Source organism: Dreissena polymorpha, chromosome 5, assembly GCF_020536995.1.
Source record: "Dreissena polymorpha isolate Duluth1 chromosome 5, UMN_Dpol_1.0, whole genome shotgun sequence".
In the NCBI taxonomy this organism is placed as follows: domain Eukaryota; kingdom Metazoa; phylum Mollusca; class Bivalvia; order Myida; family Dreissenidae; genus Dreissena; species Dreissena polymorpha.
In genome coordinates this window covers 46,634,716-46,657,897 of record NC_068359.1, presented here as the reverse complement: position 1 = coordinate 46,657,897, position 23,182 = coordinate 46,634,716, and the positions used below count along the sequence as shown (strand labels likewise).

The following is a 23,182-nucleotide window of genomic DNA, read 5'->3' as shown; positions in this document are numbered from 1 at the left end:
TTCTATTTTTAGTAACATGTGCTCAAGTGTTTTCAAATTCAGAATGACATTTCCTGGTATTTTAGATTATTCTGGCTTGTTTTATAAACAATTTAACGTGTAAATACAAACTCGAGGTAAATATTATTTAAAACTACCTGATTCACACTGAAATCAGTTGTATAATCCACCAGACGCAGTGTTTTTTTTTCAGTTTTGGGGGAAGGGGGTCAGGTCCCCTGACGGGGGGGGGGGGGGGGGGGGGGGGGAATTCGCGCTTAATAGGGGAAAAGGGCGAAATTTATATGCTTAGCTAGTAACAGTACAAAATCAAGTTTTAACACTATAATTCACCATACAGATGGAGAAAAACATAATTCAAACTCTTTTATTCATAAACATGTTATGTTCATGTTCAAAGTTCAACATTTCTGGGCTTTTCAGCGAATTTATAAATTATTCTGGTGACCTCCTTTTCACCAAGTCTCTGTGTGTGCAGACAAAGTCTTATCAGAGACTCCAGTGTAGCTTCCCCAAGCCTGTTTCTCTGTGGCGTGCAAAGCAGGTTGAGCAAACTAAACACTCTTTCAACACTCTGTTGACCGGACGTTTCTGGCGTTTCACTGCCGGTATTTGAAGAAGACTGACTTTTAAGTTGTACTTGTTTGAAAAGAATATCAATTAAAAACAGATTTGTTAATTTTTTTACGATAGCTTTTGTTGTTGTGCGACATGTTAGAATACGTATGGTTTGCGGTAGATGTCGTAAATCGAAAGTCGTGATAGTGAACTACGTATGGTTTGCGGTAAAGGCTAAAATAAGTAAACACCCAGATGCAGTTCAGGAAAATTGTAGTAAATTTGTAACGAAAGACGTATTTAAATGAGGTATTGATTAAAATTGAATAACACTACCGAGAGGGGAATTTAAAAAATATTTGGGGGAAAAATATATACTCTAAAGATGGGGGAATGGGGCCGAATAACGCCAAATATTTCATCCAAAAAAAACACTGAGACGTAAGTTGTATATCACAAATAATAGATTTCAGAAAACGAAAGTAATGTTTACAATTTCAGCATAAAATGTCAAGGTCCATCCGAAAGTATCCAAATGAAAACTTGTCACGTGACAAAGCGACAATGGCGTCAAATTTGTGAATTTCAGACTGATGAGAGTTATTTTCATCTATTGTAAGATGCATTTGAAACATTTGAACCTTAAAATATTCCCCGATGCAGTAATTTATATTCATTCACCAATATATGTAGAAATGTATCCAAGAAAATGAGCTTTCTTTGATTTATAGGGTGACATAAATATGTTACGACTCTGGTTGACTTACGATACGGGTTGGCTTCAGTGTACAGGTCTGTCAATACTATATAAACTGTACGCTGAAGTTTCTTTAGCTAATATTTCCAGTGTTATTTGTTAAGAACGAGCATCCTGTGATTACATAGCACCAATGTCATCCGTGATTTTGTTTTACTATCAATACTACGATTAAATACAAATACAGCAAAAATATGGACAAAAACATGTATTTATGCATTTCAAAATCTTACTTCAACTAAACTAACCCATCAGCAGGGAATAATCTACATGTGCGTCCCGCGTCTATGACGCACAAATATCGAAATAGACGCAAAGCTTTGAAATATGTGCGTCCACTCAGACGCATAGCTGAAACAAATCCGTTAACACATTCGCGAATCACGTTAAGTACAAACCATCTTGGGTATGAGTCTAAAGTGTAGCGATGAACGCTGAGTTTAACCAAATGAGGCTTGAAGACTGCAACAAGTCTTTTGATTGGCTCTAGTCGAGCGGCTGCTGTATAATACAAACCAATTAGAATCAACCATTTAAATAGAGTGTGTTATGATAATTTTCTAGAGTCCCTGGATGAAAACCTGCTTTAACTTTTTGTAACTTACATGTAGTCATAAATAATACAGAAAAAATGCCTCCGAAATAAGGTAATGACGCTAAATAAAAAACAAACAACTCTAAACTTTAATAATGGTAGGACAACGGCTGGCAATTCGGACGTTAACAATAATATTATCAAGCTCGCAATTCGGATGTTTACAATAATATTATCATCGATTTGAATCAAGTTGAAATGTTGTTACTGGTTACATTCATGTAACAGATAATTTTAAAGCCTATGTGAAGGCAAACAAGATAGTGATGACCGTGAATTTGCTTTTTTGGTTTCAACATGTTTTTGAGATTATTAAAAGTTTATTGCAAAATATAGTATTCAAGCTAGTGTGATTATATGACTCATTTTCTTCACAACTTGGTATCTTACAAAATTTGGGACCCATTCTTTTTCAAGCTGGACTCATTAATTTTGGCCTGGGACTTATTGGTCTAAAATCTGCGAGTTCAGGGACCCATAGATAGTAAATTCTAGATTATTCCCTGCATCTGTATCCATATTTCATACATAATTGAACATTTGTTTGTTCCTGTTCAAGAAAATTTCCACAAAAATTGTTAAGTGAAGCAGACAATTGCATTAGTGTAAACACAGCACTTTAATTGCCAATTGCAGTGGAGAACCCTCCGGCTGTTGTAAAACCACCGGAATTAGGTCACCCATGCAAATTGTTATGGCTATATAAATACGTTGTCAATGCACTAGCACGGCAAACCATGCAGTGTGGGAATAAAGAAATTCGACATTACATTTCAAAAACTAAATAATTATTTAAATGTAAATCATTTAATGTTGCATTGGTTGGATAAGTTCAGAGATTTTGTTCAGGCCTTTTTCTGTCTATTTTGGGAAAACAGTACCTTGCAAAATTGGGATTTTTCGAGTCCCGAAATCTTCCAAATTGGGAAGAATTTTCATCGACAAAAGCATTATTTGGGATTTTTTTTTTTTTTTTCTTATTAAATGATTAAATAAATCAAATGTTTTCATACATAGGTATTGCCAAGAAAGTATTAAACTGTTTTTTACCATGCAACAGTCATTGTCCACTGCTAACGTAAGTATGTGTATGATAAAAAACAACAACAGCAGTGATTTTTTTGCTTTTTTTGTTACAGCCTGTGCCATTTTGATTGGGAAAATTAGCGCGATAAACCATGAAATTGGGAAAAATAGCGCGATAAACCATGAAATTGGGAAACATTATAAATATGATTATAAGAACTGAATTAAAATTTATATATATTAAAGTATGTTTGACAGCATTTTTATATTCTAAAGTGCTAATTTAATGTGTTCTTACAATGAAGACAATGTTAAGTTAATATCCTTCCACATTCAAATTGAACTTGCAATAATCTATATAGATTCTTAAATATACCATTTAATCATAACCTCTTTAACAGTAAGAATTTAATTCAGTATTTTTTTATATTAAATATCATATGGTGAAAACATTAACAAATATTTATATAAAAAAACGCTTTAGTGGTCTTGCTATGTCAATGTTGTATTAAATGGAGTTAAAATAATTATTTCATTTCTTTAACTTTCAACATATTGCACTTGACATCCTCCGTTCAATGCTATTTCAGTAAACTATAAAGCGTGACAAACATAATAAAGCAGAATATGCATATGAATCTGATTATACACAGATCCACTAACATATAAATCATATCATGTTTGTCTCTTTCCATTTTTGAACGATACTCATCTTAAATGCATTAACTTTGTGAGTACCGGTGGACTAACTCCAATTTCCCAACACTGATTTCCGTGATGCACATTCACTTTGAAGATTTCTAATAAATATTTGTTGTTTTTATCTCAAACGTATTTTGCGTTAATGGACACACGCATTAAATTATTCCGTATAATAACCATATGATATCCGTTGTTAATTTGAATGTTACCGGTATTTATCATTTTCGCCGCTCATCGCAAATTTCTCGCCTGCTTGCTGCCATCTTGGACGTGTGTAAAAAACAGGCGTTTACAATCGGGATACATCGACTATTGTCGGTATCCTCCGCAATATAGAGAGAGATGTGGATAGCAACGTAAAATCGTATTCGGCTAAATTCGCGAACAATACGTAAGTCAGTTGTCGTTCGGCGACGACTTGACAAGCTCGATCGGCACTCGTTCTTAATTATTGCTAAATAACATTGTAATCTTATTGGCTTTATTGGGAAAATTTTGTCTTTTTTGGGGAAATTTTAATCAAATATTTGGGAAAAAACGTCATTTTTTGCAATTGGGAAGCAGCCGAATATCGGCTGTAATTTTGGGCAAAAAAAATCACTGAACAGACTTTGTTATGCTTGAAGTTCACATAAAATACATAGCTCAATCTGTCATTAAGGATTTTTTATGAATATTCATAGTCAAAGGACCTGCATTCAACATATTTTTATTCAAAATTCAAGTTGCCAAATGTCTGAATGCAACCATTTTTTAAACATATAAGTAAAGCTGAACATCATAAATGTACAGTATTGAAATGTTAAGAAGCTACAAAGGGTAGTGACTCTGAATCTGGCAGTGGCAAATGTTCATCACTTGCGTGCTCAGAAACCCCTTCTGTACGTATGTACCCATAAAAGCTCAGAGCATTCAAGAAGAATTAGATTCTGGGTTATATTACCGTAGACTGACTGGAGGTAAATTTTCCCCACAAAACATTCAGTTTTTGTGTGCCTTTGAGTCAATTTATCGTATTTTACTTTGTTAGTACTTCAAATTATGCGACTTTTTTTAACACTGGGTCCGATTTCCGTAATGTTTTACCCAAATTTATTCTTTCGAACCACAGTAACGTTGAAAGTCAGGGCCCTCAATCTATCAAATCTGCCGCCGAATTTTGGCTGCAGTCCCCCACCTGAAAAGTTTACTTTTTCCCCCAAAAAACTGATTATTTTCCCCTTCAAAAAATGAGAAAAAAATTTGCTGATATATAGTTGAAAATTGACTCCAATATATCACTGTCCGTTATATTGCGTTGTCAAATATATCACAAATCGGCTATGGTTATGGCTCCCAAAAATGTGACGAGCATAATCACCAAATAACATGTTTTAATCTGAAAATTTGCGGAGATAAAATCAGGTACAAGCTAGTATTTTACCCTTTTGTTCACCCACTTCAATTTTCTGTTTAATCCGACATTCATAATCCAGTTTTGACCAGATTGTTTGGTTTCATGGTACGTCACTGTAATACCTGTGTACTGCGATAAACAATAACTCCTCTTGCCAAACATAAGGTCATTTCGGGTGTTAACGTTCTCTCTTGAAATCGCTTTGAACTGCCAAAACGCTGAGTGCACACATGAAGGTGTATACAATTTTAACTGTAAATGTCACAAGTCAATACTGACTTATCTCAACAGTCTTTGCGCGTTAGATACAGTGTAAACTACTTACTTTTAATTAAGAGGCAAAGCTCCCTCAGTTTGTCAAAATGCACCATGCTTTCCATGAGGATAAGATGACGTCATTGTTGTTTTTTTGTACATTGGTCTAATTTGTGCATGCTTTCTTGAACAATAAAACTTGGCAATTGTTTTCGGATTACAAATTTAATTATACGAATTTGAAAATACTTACATGGAATAATGTTTTGTTTTATACCAATGAATAACATATGGATATAATACATACTTCAATAAGGTAGGAAAATAGCGTGTTTTGAGATTGCCAAATTATGCTAATGCATACTTAAACATGCAATAATAACCTGACAATTTATATTACGCGCCGGATATATCTAGGTCGCGATCTTTGGACCCCTTCAACCGCAATATATTTGGACTTTAAAATAAGATTACTGTTATATAGATTGAGTAAAAGTCCACCTTTCTGTCCTATAGACGGTCACATATATAGAAATATATGTTTTTAACAGTTCAACACAGTTGTTGTGTTTTGTTATAAAAATTCCCCCATTTACAAAAAAATCCCCCTTCTAAGGGCTGCGGACCCATTCCCCTAAAGTAGTGTGAGGGCACTGAAAGTGAAACTAGTCCACATTTATTTACCCCAGATCATCAATATTGATTCTCAACCAATTTACAATATTTAATGCGTACACATGGTTATCACTTGTTGAATACATACCTGATAATTCTGAATAATTCAGCACTTCAATATTTAAAAGCTGACCGAAAATGACCGTAAATGTGTCTTAAGAAATGCATAGAGGTCACAATATACTAAAAGATTTCCTACACAAATTCAATGTGAAAGCAATAACTTTAACAAAAAATAATCAATGTCAATTTTTTGCGCATAGACATCCCCATAACCGTACCTTTTCTTAAAGAGCATACCAAGCCGCAATGATTAAAACAGTAAAAAAAGGGGGGTCATACGTTATGCAAGAAAGAAATTGACGGGAATCAGTGGTCACTGTTTTATGGCCATCTATTTACCGGCTTCGTACCAGTTGAGAAGGGTTTCTCGCCATCTGTCAAAGTCTCATGTAGTCTCCAACCTTCAAGCAAAAGAGTGAATTTCTGTTAAACATCAATGTTTTCCCTACCACCTGCACAAAGAAACATTCTAAAATAAAGTCATGGCAAGTGCCCCTACAGAGAATTGTGTCTTCTTATAAATGATGTTCATGTTTTTAGAGAGTATAGCATTGCACTCCAAAATATTTTAGTATATTGTAACCTAGACACAGGCAGCCGCCATTTTGTCTGAAGTGTCAAGATCGCAAAATTGCATTATGGAACACTCTTTACGATGACGTTCTACGCGGAATTCCCATTGGTGCGTTAAAACACGGCGCAAATTATTTAAAACACGGTACCTACCGGGAAACGCATTTTTCTGCTTCGATTATTTCGGTCGGAAATTGGGAAATTTTTTAGGTCACCTGATTGCTCAGGTGAGCTTTTCTGACCGGTCTTTGGCCGTCGTATGTCCGTCCGTCCGTAAACATTTGCTAATAAAACACTCGAGAGGCCACATTTCTTGTCACATCTTCATGAAACTTGATCAAAAGCTTTTCCCCAATAAAATCTCGGCCGAGTTCGAAACTGGGTTGTGCCAGGTCAAAATCTAGGTCACTAGGTCAAAAAAAAGAAAAAACTTGTAAACACTGTAGAAGTCACATTTCATGCCCAATCTTCATGTCACTTTGTCAAAATGTTTGTCTTAATGATATGTTGGTTGAGTTCAAAAGTGAATCTGGTTCGTTGAAAAACATTGCCGCCAGTGGGCGGGGCAGTTTTCCTTATTTGGCTATAGAGAAACCTTGTAAACACTCTAGAAGTCAAAATTTTTGCCCAATCATCATGAAAGTTGGTCAAAACATTGGTTTTATTGATATCTCGGACGAGTTCGAAAATGGTCCAGATCGGTGAAAGTACCATGACCGCCAGTGGGCGGGGCATTTTTCTCTATATGAATATAGTGAAAACATGTGAACACTCTTGAAGTCACATTTTTGGCCCACTTTTCATGAAATTTGGTCAGAACATTTGTTTCCTTGATATGAGAGTTGAGTTCGAAAATGGTTCCGGTCAGTTGAATAACATGGCTGCCGGGGGGGGGCAGTTTTCCTTATTTGGCTAAAGAGAAACCTTGTAAACACTATAGAAGTCACAATTTTTGCCCAATTGTCATGAAAGTTGGTCAAAACATTGGTTTTATTGATATCTCGGACAAGTTCGAAAATGGTCCAGATCGGTGAATAAACATGGCTGCCAGTGGGCAGGGCATTTTTCTCTGTATGTATATAGTGAAAACATGTAAACACTCTAGAAGTCACATTTTTGGCTCAATTTTCATGAAATTTGGTCAGAACATTTCTTTCCTTGATATGAGAGTTGAGTTCGAAAATGGTTCCGGTCAGTTGAATAACATGGCTGCCGGGGGGGGGGCAGTTTTCCTTATTTGGCTATAGAGAAACCTTGTAAACACTATAGAAGTCACAATTTTTGCCCAATCATCATGATAGTTGGTCAAAACATTGGTTTTATTGATATCTTGGACGAGTTCGAAAATGCTCCAGATCGATGAAAAAACATGGCAACCAGTGGGCGGGGCATTTTTAGCTCATCTATTTTTTGAAAAAAAATTATGAGCTATTGTCACCACCTTGGCGTCAGCGTTGGCGTCCGGTTAAGTTTTGCGTTTAGGTCCACTTTTCTCAGAAAGTATCAATGCTATTGCATTCAAACTTGGTACACTTACTTACTATCATGAGGGGACTGGGCAAGCAAAGTTAGATAACTCTGGCATGCATTTTGACAGAATTATGTGCCCTTTTTATACTTAGAAATTTGGTTAAGTTTTGTGTTTAGGTCCATTTTATTTCTTAAGTATCAAAGCTATTGCTTTCATACTAGCAGCACATACTAACTATCATAAGGGGACTGTGCAGGCAAAGTTATGTAACTCTGACTGACATTTTGACAGAATTATGTGCCCTTTTTATACTTAGAAAATTGAAAATTTGGAAAAGTTTTGTGTTTAGGTCCAGTTTATTCCTACAGTATCAAAGCTATTGCTTTCATACTTGCAACACTTATTAACTATCATAAGGGGACTGTGCAGGCAAAGTTATGTAACTCTAACTGGCATTTGGACGGAATTATGGGCCCTTTATACTTAGAAAATTGAAAATTTTGTTCAGTTTTGTGTTTTGGTCCACTTTACCCCTAAAGTATCATAGATATTGCTTTCATACTTGGAACACTCGCAAACTATCATAAGGGTACAGTAAAAGGACAAGTTGCATAACTCTGGTTGTCATTTTTACGGAATTATGGCCCTTTTTTGACTTAGTAACTTTGAATATATGGTCAAATTTTGTGTTTCGGTCCACTTTACTTCTAAAGTATCAAGGCTATTGCTTTCAAACTTCAAATACTTTCATGCTATCATGAGGTTACTGTACCTGGCATTTTTTTGGCCCAATTTTCATGAAATTTGATAAGAACATTTGTTTCCTTGATATGAGAGTTGAGTTCGAAAATGGTTCCAGTCAGTTGAATAACATGGCTGCCGGGGGGGGGGGGGCAGTTTTCTTTTATTTATATAGTAAAAAAAGCTTGTGAACACTCTAGAAGTCACATTTTTTGCCCAATCATCATGAAACTTGGTGAAAAGATTGGTTTTATATGTATCACATAATTAATGCGATTATTATTGCCCTAAGTTTGTCCAAATTTTCATTATATTATACAAAATCCTTGTAAACACTCTAGAGGTGACAATTTTGTTTCAGATTTTATGAATCTTGCTCATAATATTTATTTTTGTAAGCAAAGTTTTATGTTTGGTAAGGAGGGTCAACTCAAAATATTGGTCACCAGGTCAAATCTTACAAAAATAAAATCACTCCATATGCCAGAGTTTTGGTTCAATAAGGATGAAACTTGACCAGGATGTTTGTCTGGACAATATCTAGGTCAAGTTTGACGTTTAGTAAAGATTGAATGAACTGACTCCTCTCAAGTGAGCGAACTAGGGCCATCTTGGCCTTCTTGTTTGATAATTGGGAAAAAACACCCATATTTGGCATTGGGAATGGGTCCGACTTATAATAGGACCTGTGAGATAGGCAGAAAAAGGCCTGATTGTTAATTGTGCTCTTATGTTACCAGAAATAGATAATTAAAAACAATTTAATTTAAAAAAAAACATTTAAGAAAATTCCAACTGGTAACATATCACAATTAGTTTACTTTTGAACAAAATGAAAGTTGCTAACAGCAGTTCAGTACATCAGGTTGGGTATTTTCAAATCCAATAGAGTTTGACTTAATGTACACCCAATTGTTGTTGTGTTTTTTTTTGGGGGGGGGGGTGAGAAACCATTTTATATTGAATGATATACTATGGTTTATTCCAATGTGTTTTTTTATATCAAATTTTGGGCCTGCACCCATTCCCAATAGAAAACGTATATATTTTTCCCAAATGAGACCCAAAAATTCCCAATTGAAGGTTTAACAAATATTTATTTAAAAAAAATACAAATCAATCTCAACATTTATTTCATCTCCCTTCAAGCTCTATAAGTTAAAACTTAGTAAATTTATTCACATCACTTTTATTCCAAATTTGTAAGCATTTGTTAACAGCAACCATGATTTCCCAATTTTAGCCACAACCAGAGCTCCAGATAATTTTTTAACATAAAAGAGTATTTCACTCATGACTTTTTTAGCTGATGAGTAAAATACAAAATCAAAGACTTTTGTGGGAGTATTTTAAATACTCCCACAAAAGTCTTTGATTTTGTATTTTATAAAAAATCTATACATGAACATGCAGAAAACATGTATTAATAATAGAGAACATCTACTCTTGTTTACATAAACATGCATTTTAAAATGGCTGATCAAATAATCCGAATTTGGGCACTGTTGGTCCAACTGATAATTGCACAAAATGCGTATGCCAATTTTTATGATGATTTTTTTCAATCATAAAAAGTATAATTCATGCATACCTGGACCTCTGGCCACAACAACGTGTTTTTCCCAATCCAAATTAGACAAAATAAAAACAACATGGCCTTTTTTGGACGTTCTGAAAGCATAAAAAGTATGATGAAAATGGCAGTGAGAACTGAATATAAAGACAATTTGCATTCACCATCATATTAAATGAATATTGTTGGAATATCGAATACCTATCTCACTAAGAATATAATTTCATGATGAAAATTAACTTTACAAAACTTTTGATTTTTGACACCATATACAAATTAAAAATACACAAGAAGATAATTGATGAAAATAAATAAATAATTAATCTGTGAGCAATACTTTTTACTCATGAATTAGGTAGTCATCAAGACAGCCCTGTTGACCTGTACATTGTTGTTTGAATGCATTACTTGTATCCCTAGCAGTTCACACGGTGTCAACAACTCTTACCTAAACATGGGTATAGAGCACTCATGCGCTTTTTCGGCGTGGCTGTTTTACTCAGCTTTTCATCTTAATGACTTTCACATAACGCCAGCAGACACGCATGACTATTTTCAAATATTTCATAGGCTGATTCGAGATAAAACCTCTGAACTTTGGCTACATAACTGTGTCTGTGCTCAGCGCAAAGGATGTAGCGCTGTTCAGTGTAAGGAATTCCGGACTACTCTCTGAATGTTCAAATGACACAAATTGTGGCCCAGTTACAATTACGCGTTTAAATCTATTTCGCAAAATTTCAGTTTTGCTTTCAAGATGAGAAAACAATCATTACCAAAATAGTATAGTGTCACGATAAGAAGAAAATTGTTTAATTATCCAACCACAATGTTTGCTGTACTCCTTCAACACGTCTTGAAATCGTTCCTGAACGCCTGGATAGGCTTCCCTTATTTACAAGTTTGCTATTTTTAATTCAATTTTGTATTAAAAAGCATTGTGCTAAAATGTGCCATTTGCAATTCGCAATGAGATTTTTAATGACCCTCGTCATTTGAAAGTGGGTCTTATGTGCCCATCATATATATATAGCTCACTCAGCCTGCTCATCTCTCAGTCTGGTCTGGAGATACATAATGAGACCATAACATATTGAGAGATTTTATAGCGAACAGCATCGCCTCTGACCTGACTGCGCAAATGCACAACGCATAAGACCCATTTTCGCATGACGTGGCTATGAAAGTGTGATTTAAATGTGTGGGAAAAAAACTGCGTTTTAATCAAACATTAACATACAATATATTTTGATAGTGAAGAAATATACTCATAATAAGGCATGTGAAGAGACATATGATGTACACTCCCCAGTGCTCACGCTGCTGCCAGACATTTTCGCCAATGGCGATTATTTTATCCAACTGGCTATTATTTCTTAAAATTGTCTAGAAAAAATGGCGATTATTTTATCCGCCTACATCAAAAAAATTATTGCCTCTAAAAGTTGTCCGGCGAGTGCGAAACGCCTGTAAATCGGGCCATCTTGCAGGAAAAATCGATAACGAGATTACTGTGTACACACTCGACCCTGTGTGTTGTCATCCACGCGTTAATAACTTCTGCGACATCGTGGCCTAGAGCGTTTTTCTCAGTGTCCGACTGCAGTGATATATTTCGGAAAAAAACGTCTTTAATCTCCCAGTGCTTTACATTTATTGGTATCTGTTAGATCTATTAATTTTTTGCCAATTATAATTTTTCATTATTGAAAATCGCCTCGAATATTTTGGGCTGGTTTTGTTTTTCACGCCGTTGAAAATTGCTTGATGAAATAATTATTAAATCGCCATCAACGAATTATCCCTGTATTTACCGCTGTTTGTCGTCTGCTTTAACATTTCTTGATGTGTGATAAATTGATAATGATTTCAATTTTTAACCCGGTAACCTGGTTAAAAATAATACTGAAAAACACTTCTTTTCTCCATTTGAAGCATTTAGCAAAACAGCAACAACACAAATCCCTCAATTTTAGTCAAAACGCTGCGAATTTTTCTCAATTCAAAGGGACCCGGCATATACCATGGCCAGCTAATTTTAACAAAACACGTGTTTGGAATTACACTGAGGTGGTGTATTTTAAATCACGCGCTGTGACGTTATTTGATGTAAACATGATCGGCATTGCGAAAATGTTATTGTTGGAATAAATCATTTGCATTTGATATTGGCCTCTGCCTACAATATAGCGGCCGATGGCAAACGTCGTAATAAGAGATAAAGCAGTCGAACGATATGCAGCTTTTATTTAATCATTAATGTGCAAAACGCGTACAATTTTTCGGATTGCCGTTTTCGGATACTGTATTTTTGTCGTCGATTATGATTTATTTTCGAAGTTCATAATAGAAAAAAACAGAATAACGAATACCGGTACACATGCGGTGATACGAAAGGTGTGGTTTATAATATTTTGAATTGTATTTACCAGAAATTGAAATTGGAAAAACTATAATAAAACAGTATAATTAGTAAGGGCTCTGGGTGGGGTGGGGGCTCTGCCCTTTATTCTCATGTGTATGTAACTGTAGCTGATATCAGGTTTTTTAAGTGACACCCAAACCTTGATTGTATTCTTTATTGTAAAGCCATGATAATATTTAATAAGAAAAAGACACACTGATATTATGCTTGTTTTATATATATATTATAACTTAAATTCAATAGATATACATTTAATAAACCATAGATAAAATGAGATAGATTGTTTTTTTTCTTTTTCCTTCAGTACCGATTTGCTGAAAAGTCCGCGTCTGTTCTGGCTATTATTTTTTTAAGGAAAACAATAATGGCTATTATTTTCTGAAGGCCAGTGTGAGCACTGACTCCCGTAGTACATTTTTTATCTTCTTACACTAATGTGTGGTTTGACACTGACAACACACATTTCATGCGGTGAATATGCAACTTATAAGTGAAAAAAACCCACAATAGTTAAACTTTTGTTTTCATTTTATTTATTTATTTAGAAAAAAGTAAATTGCAAACTTTACTCTATAGTATACCTGTTATAGTATACCTGTAGTAATTGGTGAACTCATGTCCAACATTTTATAAATTGAGAACTGTGAATATAAACAAGCTTAACCTTCTACTATTGCGTTGTTAGCACCCGTAAATACAAAAGATCGCCGCTATCTGTTGAGAACAAAAGAAAGTTTCCCAGAATTCTCCGCTGTAGAAGCATGAACAAGGTTACGATACAGATCATTCGTGTTATATTTAATTGTTTTTTAAATTTGGTTTTAGCGATTATGAAGCATTTTTGTTGTTGTCTATCGTTTCCCTGATGTTATTGTTTAACTCATGTTCCACGTTTTATAAATTGAGAATATAAACAAGCGTAACCTTATACAATTACGTTGTTTCCCCGAATCTATTAAAAGCCTCAGATTAACAAGCGTAACCTGATACTATTGCGTTGTTATCACCAGTGCAATTGGACCCTTGTTTATCAGCAGCCACATCTATAAATAGCCTCAAATTATGAATGGGCCGAGCAAAAATACTATGTCATGAAGACGCAGCAGAAAGTGGACTATTTTAATCATTCATAAACAATCTTAATCATTCATAAACAATCTCTTCCGCAACATGTATAATACAATCATTGTTTATTGATTTTTTTCTATATAAGCCAGTGGGGTTTTTTTTATGAAATATTCGGCGTTATTCGGCCCCATTCTGCCATCTTTAGAGTAAATATTTTTCCCCCAAATATTTTTAAAATTCCCCTCGGAAGTGTTACTCAATTTTAATCAATACCTCATTTAAATATGTCTTTCGTTACGAATTTACTACAATTTTCCTGAACTGCATCCGCGTGTTTACTTTATTTTAGCCTTTTCCGCAAACCGTACGTAGTTCACTATCACGACTTTCGCTTTACCACATCTACCGCAAACCATACGTATTCCAACATGTCGCACAACAACAAAAGCTATTGTAAAAAAATTTACAAATCTGTTTTAAATTGATATTCTTTTCAAACAAGTACAACTTAAAAGTCAGTCTTCTTCAAATACCGGCAGTGAAACGCCAGAAACGTCCGGTCAAGAGAGTGTTGAAAGACTGTTTAGTTTGCTCAACCTGCTTTGCATGCCACAGAGAAACAGGCTTGGGGAAGCTACACTGGAGTCCCTGATCAGACTTTGTCTGCACACGGAGAGACTTGGTGAAAAGGAGGTCACCAGAATAATTGATAAATTCGCTGAAAAGCCCAGAAATGTTAAACTTTGAACATGAACATAACATATTTATGAATAAAAGAGTTTGAATTATGTTTTTCTCCCTCTGTATGGTGAATTATAGTGTTAAAACTTGATTTTGTACTGTTACTAGCTAAGCATAGAAATTTCCCCCTTATCCCCTTTTACGCGCGAATTTTCCCCCCCTCAGGGGACCCGAACCCCTTCCCCCAAAACTAAAAAAAAACACTGTAAGCTCCGTTCAAAACTATTATATTTAACATGATATTCACAAAATGTTTCCATTTGTGAATGAATATAGTTGGAGAACTCAAACCTGTTGCATAAATTATACAACTCTTTCTCGCGCGGATGTGGCAGGTAGTAGGCTCTCAGTAGATAAGCCGAACCGACTTGAAATTTTGAGTAGCAACATAAGCTGGTGGCTACGCGACCAACTAATAAATCAATGAAAAAGCACTGTTAAGCATAAATTTGATCAGAAACCAACTGTTAATTCCCGGATTACAACAGAACATGTTTTCGTTTAACCGTAACGGAACTATTTTTTACTTGCATTGGAGAAATTGTGCAGTTCTCATGTGCAGGACATTTCATGAATGTCAACAAAAATACGGCGTGATTTTCACTGCTCAAATTTCATTTTAGCTCTCTTTTATTATCAGATTTTAATTCTTTAAAATAAATAAACTTTTGCTCTTCAATTATTTACCCGACATTGGGACTGGCAACATAACATTTTCAATCCGACCTGTCTTAAAAACGTCGGTCAGGTCTGACGGTCCTGCACTTTTGGGAATATCTGCTTAACATAAAATGTTGCTTGATATATTTTGACATAGCGCAACCAATAGATAGGAAAATCACAATAAGAAGGTCTACCAGAATTTGACAGCTCATGTACAGTTACCAAAAAAACTTCCGCAACAGTGATTTAAAATGCAGCACTGACCAATATTTGATGCATTTGACAATTATTACTTGAAAAACACGCCATATGTGAAGAATGAATAATGATGTACCTCTATATACATTGATTTTCTCCATTCATTTCACAATTTTTGCTTTATAGCTTGACATAAATATGCCATGACTCTTGTAAAACCTTCCATAAGGAGTGACAAAATCTGGCAAGTAACGAACATGGTTTTATTTTTATACCTGATTCATGTGTATATTCAGCTTTATGCTATGTTTGTTACATCACACTGTATAATTTAATGTTGCTGAAATTACAAGTTATTGAAATGGTAAGATCATTAAATTCGAACCCATACAGTTCATATCAAATAAGTACCATGCAGCCAATCCAGCCTGTATTTTACCATTTTTTGTAAAAGATTGCAACATACCGGTCCACATCACTCTGTATTGTTTGAACAATATTGCCCAAACCATTCATTTTTTAAGAGACGGATTTCTTGTTTGCCTGATAGTAATATAAAGTTTATATTTTATAACTGGCAAATATACCATATTTTTTAGCCAAATTTTCCATCTATACATTGGCTTACTGCTCCTATTATCAATGTGGATATTTTTGTTATTTATGCATATTATTGGCTTTCTCAAATGATGTAAAAAGTTCTTAATAATACATATGCTAATGAAAACAATTTGTATGTTTGCCTCTTTATTGTACATGTATTTTAATATTGAGAAGAAACATGATACAACAAATACATAATACATGCACTGGGACACTTGTTTATTCCTTGCTGTTATTACCAGCTGGCTGGTCTATGTTTTAACCTGTTTTCTCCTGTTCTAAACAATTGTAAACATGTCAGAAGGTCAAATTCCTGGTTATCAATGTATGGATTATAAACCACAGTCAACATTTAATTGTGCATGCAATATTTTGTCTCATACTGGTTTGATCATTCTTCTTTCAGCATAAACCAGTTTTGCATTCTCTTTAAAAGTGGTTTGAGGCAATCATTCATGGATTAAGAATAATTTAATGTAAATACAAATGCATTTTAAGAAAACACATACATACTATCACTATTGAGGAGTTAATTAGTTTACAATTTGTAGATGTTGTATGTACCAGAGTTATGCCTCAAGTGTATTAAGACAATTCAGGGTAAGGTGTGCATACAAAGAGTATCCAGCGATTGTTTTCCCAATTGGGAAAAGCACTGGTTCCAGCCCAATTGGGAAAATTGTGCACGAAAAACCTTGATATTGAGAAAGTTTGCATTGTGAAGTCGTCATATTGGGAAATTGGTGTACTAGTATATGATTTTTTTGCTCCCAAATACTTACAAATTGATAACAAAATTTTGTCAATTTGTCAATATTATATAAAATCAGGTTCAAACTATAGAGTTGCATAGGGAAACTAACTAAATGTTGCATTTTATTTATAAAAAATAAAAATTCTTTTTTAGAAACTTTCCATTGGGAATTTTTTTTACAGCACTTTGGACATTTGTAACTTTTTCCTAATAGGGAAAGTGCTGTTTTATGGTACTTTATAAAGAAGGAAACAAATAGCTGGTATCTCTCTGATTACTACAGACATTTATTTGTCTTCAAAATCATAATGTTCACTGACAAATGCTGATAACTTTTGGGTCTTTGACTTGTATCTTAGAAAAATTTAATATCTTTTCATGATTTTAAATAAATATACTTTATGTATCGCAGATATTTAATTGAAACTTCAGATGTGTCTTTGTTGTTATTACATATGTCACAAACAGAAAAATGTTAATATCTGTGTTGCAGTCAGGTCTTATTTTTGCATCCCCGCATTTTCGCAAATTTATGTACTATTTGATTATTTACTGATGTTTAATGTTTCTCACCAATAGTTAAATTGGTCAGATAATTGGCAGGGTACTCTTTGTCAATCCATTTGCAGAAGTACATTGTTCTTAACCCTTTACCACTAAGATATGTTTTTTTATGCATTTGTAGTCCCTTAGAAAGTTAAATTTTATTAATGACCTTTCTTCCTAGATTCAAATTGTAAAGGCTTCATTTCCAACCCTTAGATACTGATGAGCAGCAAACAGCTGTTATTATATAAACTAATAGTACTCATAGTACTTGTTTTCTTATCTAGCATTAAGCACTCTTAATACAAGTCATTTCAGTTTATGTTGTGTTGATTTTTATAAAACTTCCATTGAAATTGCACTTATGTACAACCACGTCCGCAATGAAATGGCCCTTAAATTAATTTAAGTAATTGCACAGTGCACTATCAAAGCAGAGCTATAGTTCAGTATTGGAACTGCATTTAAAATAGTAAATAATTCAAGCTTCTGACGCTGCTTAATTTCTACCAACATGAATTTTCAAATGATTTGTTTTTTCTAGCAATGAAGATGAATCGTTTGTGGATATTGCTCAGCCTGGTGACCATATCAAGTGCACAACTGCTGAGTACAGGTAGGTGAAGCAATTAAGTTACTATTCCCAATAGTAAAAAATATATTTTTTGCCGAAAATTTGCCAAAAAAAAACAATCTAAAAAAGAAACGCGGCTGGTTTACTTTTAAACAAAGTGTAGTCTGATCCAGTCTTGTACGGGTTTCAGACTATACCAGAATTTTGGTAACATCAGCATCATTAGTGTGCCTGATATTCTCTGTGTTGTTCAGGCTCTTATTATATAATAAATATTATTTGAGATGAAATTGAAACGTTTTGTGATTTCGCTGAATGGGAAACAAAATTTAATATGTCACATAATTGGAAATATTACTTGAAAAAGATTCCTATACAAAAAACCTGGCCAAATGAAAACTGTTGATCGTGATGTTGTTGGCAATTATAGGTGTTTTTTAACCCTAATTTACATGTATTTTCCCAATATCTTAAAAATGCTAATAAAATTCCCAATCCAAAAGCCGTGGGTTCTCTTCCCAAAAAGTGGAAAAAAACCAGTGTGAATAGTTTACTATCTGTAATCTGTTTTGTTATAACTTCTTTTAAAAAAATCAAATTCACAATTTTTTCTTATTCACAATTTTTTTAGCATTTTGCTATTGGAATAGGTCCCAGCAGACCTGTAGATAGGCCATAAAAAGGCAGAATTGTTATTTTGTATGTGTGTCAAAGTGACGAATGCATGCACACAAAAATGTGATTTAAAGGCGCAGGTAAGGCACTTAGTTAGATAGATAGATAGATAGATTTATTTCGGCATAGGAAGCATATACACAGTTCACAACATAACATAGAATATAATAATAAGAAATTATTTAAAACTATATCATGTACAATAAACTATGACATGCTCACCAAACCAAGGATAACACAAAAAAGAAAGTTGAATAGAAGAAACATTCTTTCTGCTTGTTATATCACCATTACCATTGGTAATGGGGGCTATATAAGAGGCAATTTGTCTGTCGGTGGGTCTGCCCCGAAATTTCATCCGATCTTCACCAAACTTGGTCACAAGTTGTATCTAGATGATGTATAGGTCAAGTTTGAATATTGGTCATGCTGGGTCAAAAACTAGGTCATGGGGTCACTTAGTGTGTTTTAAACGGAAAGTTTGTCCGGACCATAACTATGTCATTTATCGTAAGATTTTAAAATAACTTGGTACATTTGTTCACCATCATGGGACGGTGTGTCCTGTGAAAAAAGTACGTTGATATCTCCAAGATCAAGGTCACACTTGGAGTTCAAAGGTAAAATGCATGTCCGGGCCATAACTTTATCATTTATTGTGAGATTTTAAAATCATTTGGCAAATTTGTTCACCATCATTGGACGGTGTGTCGCGCAAAAGAATTACGTGGATATCTCCAAGGTCAAGGTCACACTTTGAGTTCAAAGATCAAAAATGGCCTTAAATGAGCTTGTCTGGGCAATAACTATGTCGTTCATTGTGAGATATTAAAATCATTTAGCGCATTTGCTCACCATCATTGGACGGTGTGTTGCGCAAAAGAATTATGTTGATATCTCCAAGGTCAAGGTCACACTTAAGTTCAAAGGTCAAAAATGGCCATAAATGAGCTTGTCCGGCCATAACTATGTTGTTAATTGTGTGATTTTTAAATCATTTGGCACATTTGTTCACCATCATTGGCCGGTGTGTCGCGCGAAAGAATTACGTTGATATCTCCAAGGTAAAGGTCACACTTATAGTTCAAAGGTCAAAAATGGCCATAAATGAGCTTGTCCGGGCCATAACTATGTCATTCATGGTGAGATTTTAAAATCATTTGGCACATTTGTTCAGCATTATTGGACGGTGTGTTATGCGAAAGAATTTTGTCGATATCTCCAAGGTCAAGGTCACACTGTGAGTACAAAGGTCAAAAATGGCCGTAAATGATCTTGTCTGGGCCATAACTATGTCATTCATTGTGGGATTTTAAAATTATTTAGTACATTTGTTCACAATCATTGGACAATGTGTCATGCGAAAGAATTACGTCGATATCTCCAAGGTCAAGGTCACACTTGGAGTTCAAAAGTGAAAAATGGCCAAAAATGAGCTTGTCCTGGCCATAACTATGTCATTCATTGTGAGATTTTAAAATGACTATGTACATTAATTTTGTTCACAGTCATTGGAGGGCGTGTCATGCGAAAGAATTCAAGAGTTCAAAGGTCAAAATGGCCATAAATAATAATGGCATAATAATTCTTAAAAATCACCATTTAGATTCTCTTGTTTTGTGACAATGCAGCATGTGGGGCTATACGTCACGTCTGTGACAAAGCTCTAGTGTTGTTGTTGTATTGTGCAAGTAGTTTTTGGTGTCTGCTATAGTGTGCCCAGCAGGATGGCTGGCCAGTGGGGATACCTGCTTTCAGTTCAATATCTATCCACCCATGAAGTATGACGAGGCTAGCCAGTATTGCCAGGTAGGCAAAGTCAGAAAAGTCCCTGTTACCGGTACCAAACTGTACCATGTATGACACGCACGTTTATACCCTCAAACTTTAATGTAAAAAGTGATCAACTGTTATCCCAATAGTAAAAGGGTGGCAGATTTAAAGTCGGATTTGTCAGTTATCTTTATTATTAAACTTTTGTCCTCCATTTCGGAATTAAAAACTTTAAAAGGTGCGTGTTCCACATGTTTTAGTACTGTATTTATGCATAATTGTATGTTTTAAGTAGGTTGTTTCCTACATCTCTATTTTTCTCCTTATTGAACCATTTTTGTTCGATTGTTAATTTTTATATGGAATGAATGTATATAGAGAACCCTGTCTGGGTTGAACAATATTTTTCTAGCTTTAGATTTCACAATCTTCATTTTTTATTTCCTTTTTCGTATCTGCAGCAAAATGGAGCTGCCCTGGTCAGTGTGAACGATATGGTAGAGCACGGGTTTATTGCAGCACAACTTTTGAATCTGGACAGATTAAGGTAACTTAATCTATAATATGTTCATGAACTTTCATTGTTTTTATATATATCAAAATCAAGCTGAAATCAGAAAAAATCTTAAAACCATAAATTTGCTTCTTCTTTTAATGTAAAGATTGAACATACCTTAAGCTACTTGAAGTAGAGGCTAAACATTATTATGATAATATTTGTTGTAAAATGTTTGAAACAAAAGTTGTTTTGCTTTCACATTTAAGCTTTATTTCTTTCCCCTTTTAAAAGAAAAGACTATATTAAAAAGGAGTTGATATTAATGCTCTTTATCACCTTTGTAGAAAATTCTCATTTCGAGCGTAAAATGCACTGAATACTGGTCTAGAGTCTTTTGTTATTTTGAACGCCTTTACCATAAAACCAGCATAGTCTTTTTGCTAACAGTTTATTTGTTTCCAATTATCAGTTTATTGATTATTGAATAGCAGTAAGTGTTTTCTTCTCGGGGAAATAGTGTTGCATGTTGCCTTGTGTACCGGTACATACCGATACATTTTGCAGACATTGTTTTACATACATGTGACTTAACAGGCAAGACTGGTACACGAGTGGTGAAAGAGACTCGTCAAAAAAGATCCCCCGGTATGTGTGGACTGCCATCGACAGAGAAATTCCAATGAATTCACAGTTTTGGCGCGATATCACGCAGCCAAATAACACGGACATCACCAGGGACATCCTCGTGTATGGCTTTGATCCCAGAAGTAAGATTCTCCAAGTAACTTGCTCCTCTGTTCATAGGGGGGGGAGGGGGGTCCAACACATTTTATTTCGAAATTGCAAACAAGTACACGTTTAATATGAATTTTAACAATAATGATTTGCAATCAGAAACAAAAAAACATGCATGTAATGCAACCAACTCATATTTAAAGTTGTATTTTTGCATTAATTCATATGTAATCAAAAATTGCATCATTATTAATTTAAAAACAATATAAAGTTTTGAGACATCAATGAATTATTTTTTAATTATTTCCTTTATGTCAAAACTGAAATTATTTCAGACCAATGTTTGATTATATTTTCAGATCTGCAGTATAACATCATAACAGTATCTGACAGAAACTTGAAAAGGTCATTTATCTGTGAAATCAGTCGAATGGAAGTGTACAGGATCAACGCACAATCAAGAGGTTTTGGTAAGCTTGCTGTTATATTCACATCATTCGAGTGTCCAAGTTGGCACAATAGTTACACCTCAGAACAATCATTACAGAATGTATATGGCTTTGTTAACCCATTTATGCCTAGCGTCTAGAAAAAAGGCCTTTGCAAACAGTGTAGACCCAGATGAGACGCCGCATGATGCGGCGTCTCATCAGGGTCTGCGCTGTTTGCATAAAGGAATTTCTGTAAGAAATATTCGAAATATACCGTAAATCCACGAATATAATATGCCGTCGTATAAAATACGCACCCCCAAGTTTGGTCAAAATTTATCGGTAAAAATTGAAAATCCGAGTAAAATACGCACTTAAAAAATCAGTGTCCGATATCAGCCATTTCCAAAAAATGGGTCAATATATTTTTGTGTTGTGAAAATAGAAAGTCGATTTGGGGTTATCAACCATCTGTTTCACAGTAATACCCAAGATCGCGATGTGTTATCGTGCTGTTGTCATGACAGTTGCATAATAAATATCTCTGTCTATTGTTTATATTACCGTTGATCGTTACCGATAACACACGGGCCACCTGCTGACACCCAGGTCAAGCAGTCATAATTGCAAAAGAAAGAAACAGAGACGCTGTTGTTGTTTTTTAACATTTAATTCCATTTGACAATATTCAGGACGATAATAATTATAATAATAAAATAATAAGTAGACAAAGTGGTTACTTCCGTTTTTTAGTAGTCTAGATGAATTACTCTTCCGAAGTGTTACAAACTCCATACTTTAATTAAACTTTAAATACAATTAAACCGCTCATGTTTTGCTCGTATCCCTTTAATTAAAATACCCCGCTGTCATTAAGGATAGTTTGGGAGTAACAAAACTAATTAATTAATTATCACCTGTCAATTTAATTTGGCAATCTGCAGAAAGGTGTAATATTAGCGTCATAGAACTAAGTATTTAATTACCACTCTTTACTTCACATATGGTAAATATTCCGCAGAAAGATAAAAAGTGGTCAGCCTAGAAATATTTATTTACGGGTATTGTCACATTGTTTTTTATTTGCTAATCTCTTTATACGACTTAGCGTC

General features: G+C 34.5%; 1 protein-coding gene across 1 annotated transcript in view; it reads left to right on the top strand.

Annotated features, from left to right (window-relative positions):
* LOC127882373 (contactin-5-like) overlaps nt 1-23,182 on the top strand; it is an 80,340-nt gene that overhangs the window by 6,825 nt on the left and 50,333 nt on the right. Inside the window, exons 2-6 of the mRNA XM_052430971.1 lie at nt 17,928-17,999; nt 20,347-20,441; nt 20,867-20,952; nt 21,499-21,671; nt 21,999-22,109. Coding sequence (XP_052286931.1) covers nt 17,930-17,999; nt 20,347-20,441; nt 20,867-20,952; nt 21,499-21,671; nt 21,999-22,109 — 535 coding nt within the window. The 5' untranslated portion in view covers nt 17,928-17,929. The remainder of the gene's footprint in view (nt 1-17,927; nt 18,000-20,346; nt 20,442-20,866; nt 20,953-21,498; nt 21,672-21,998; nt 22,110-23,182) is intronic.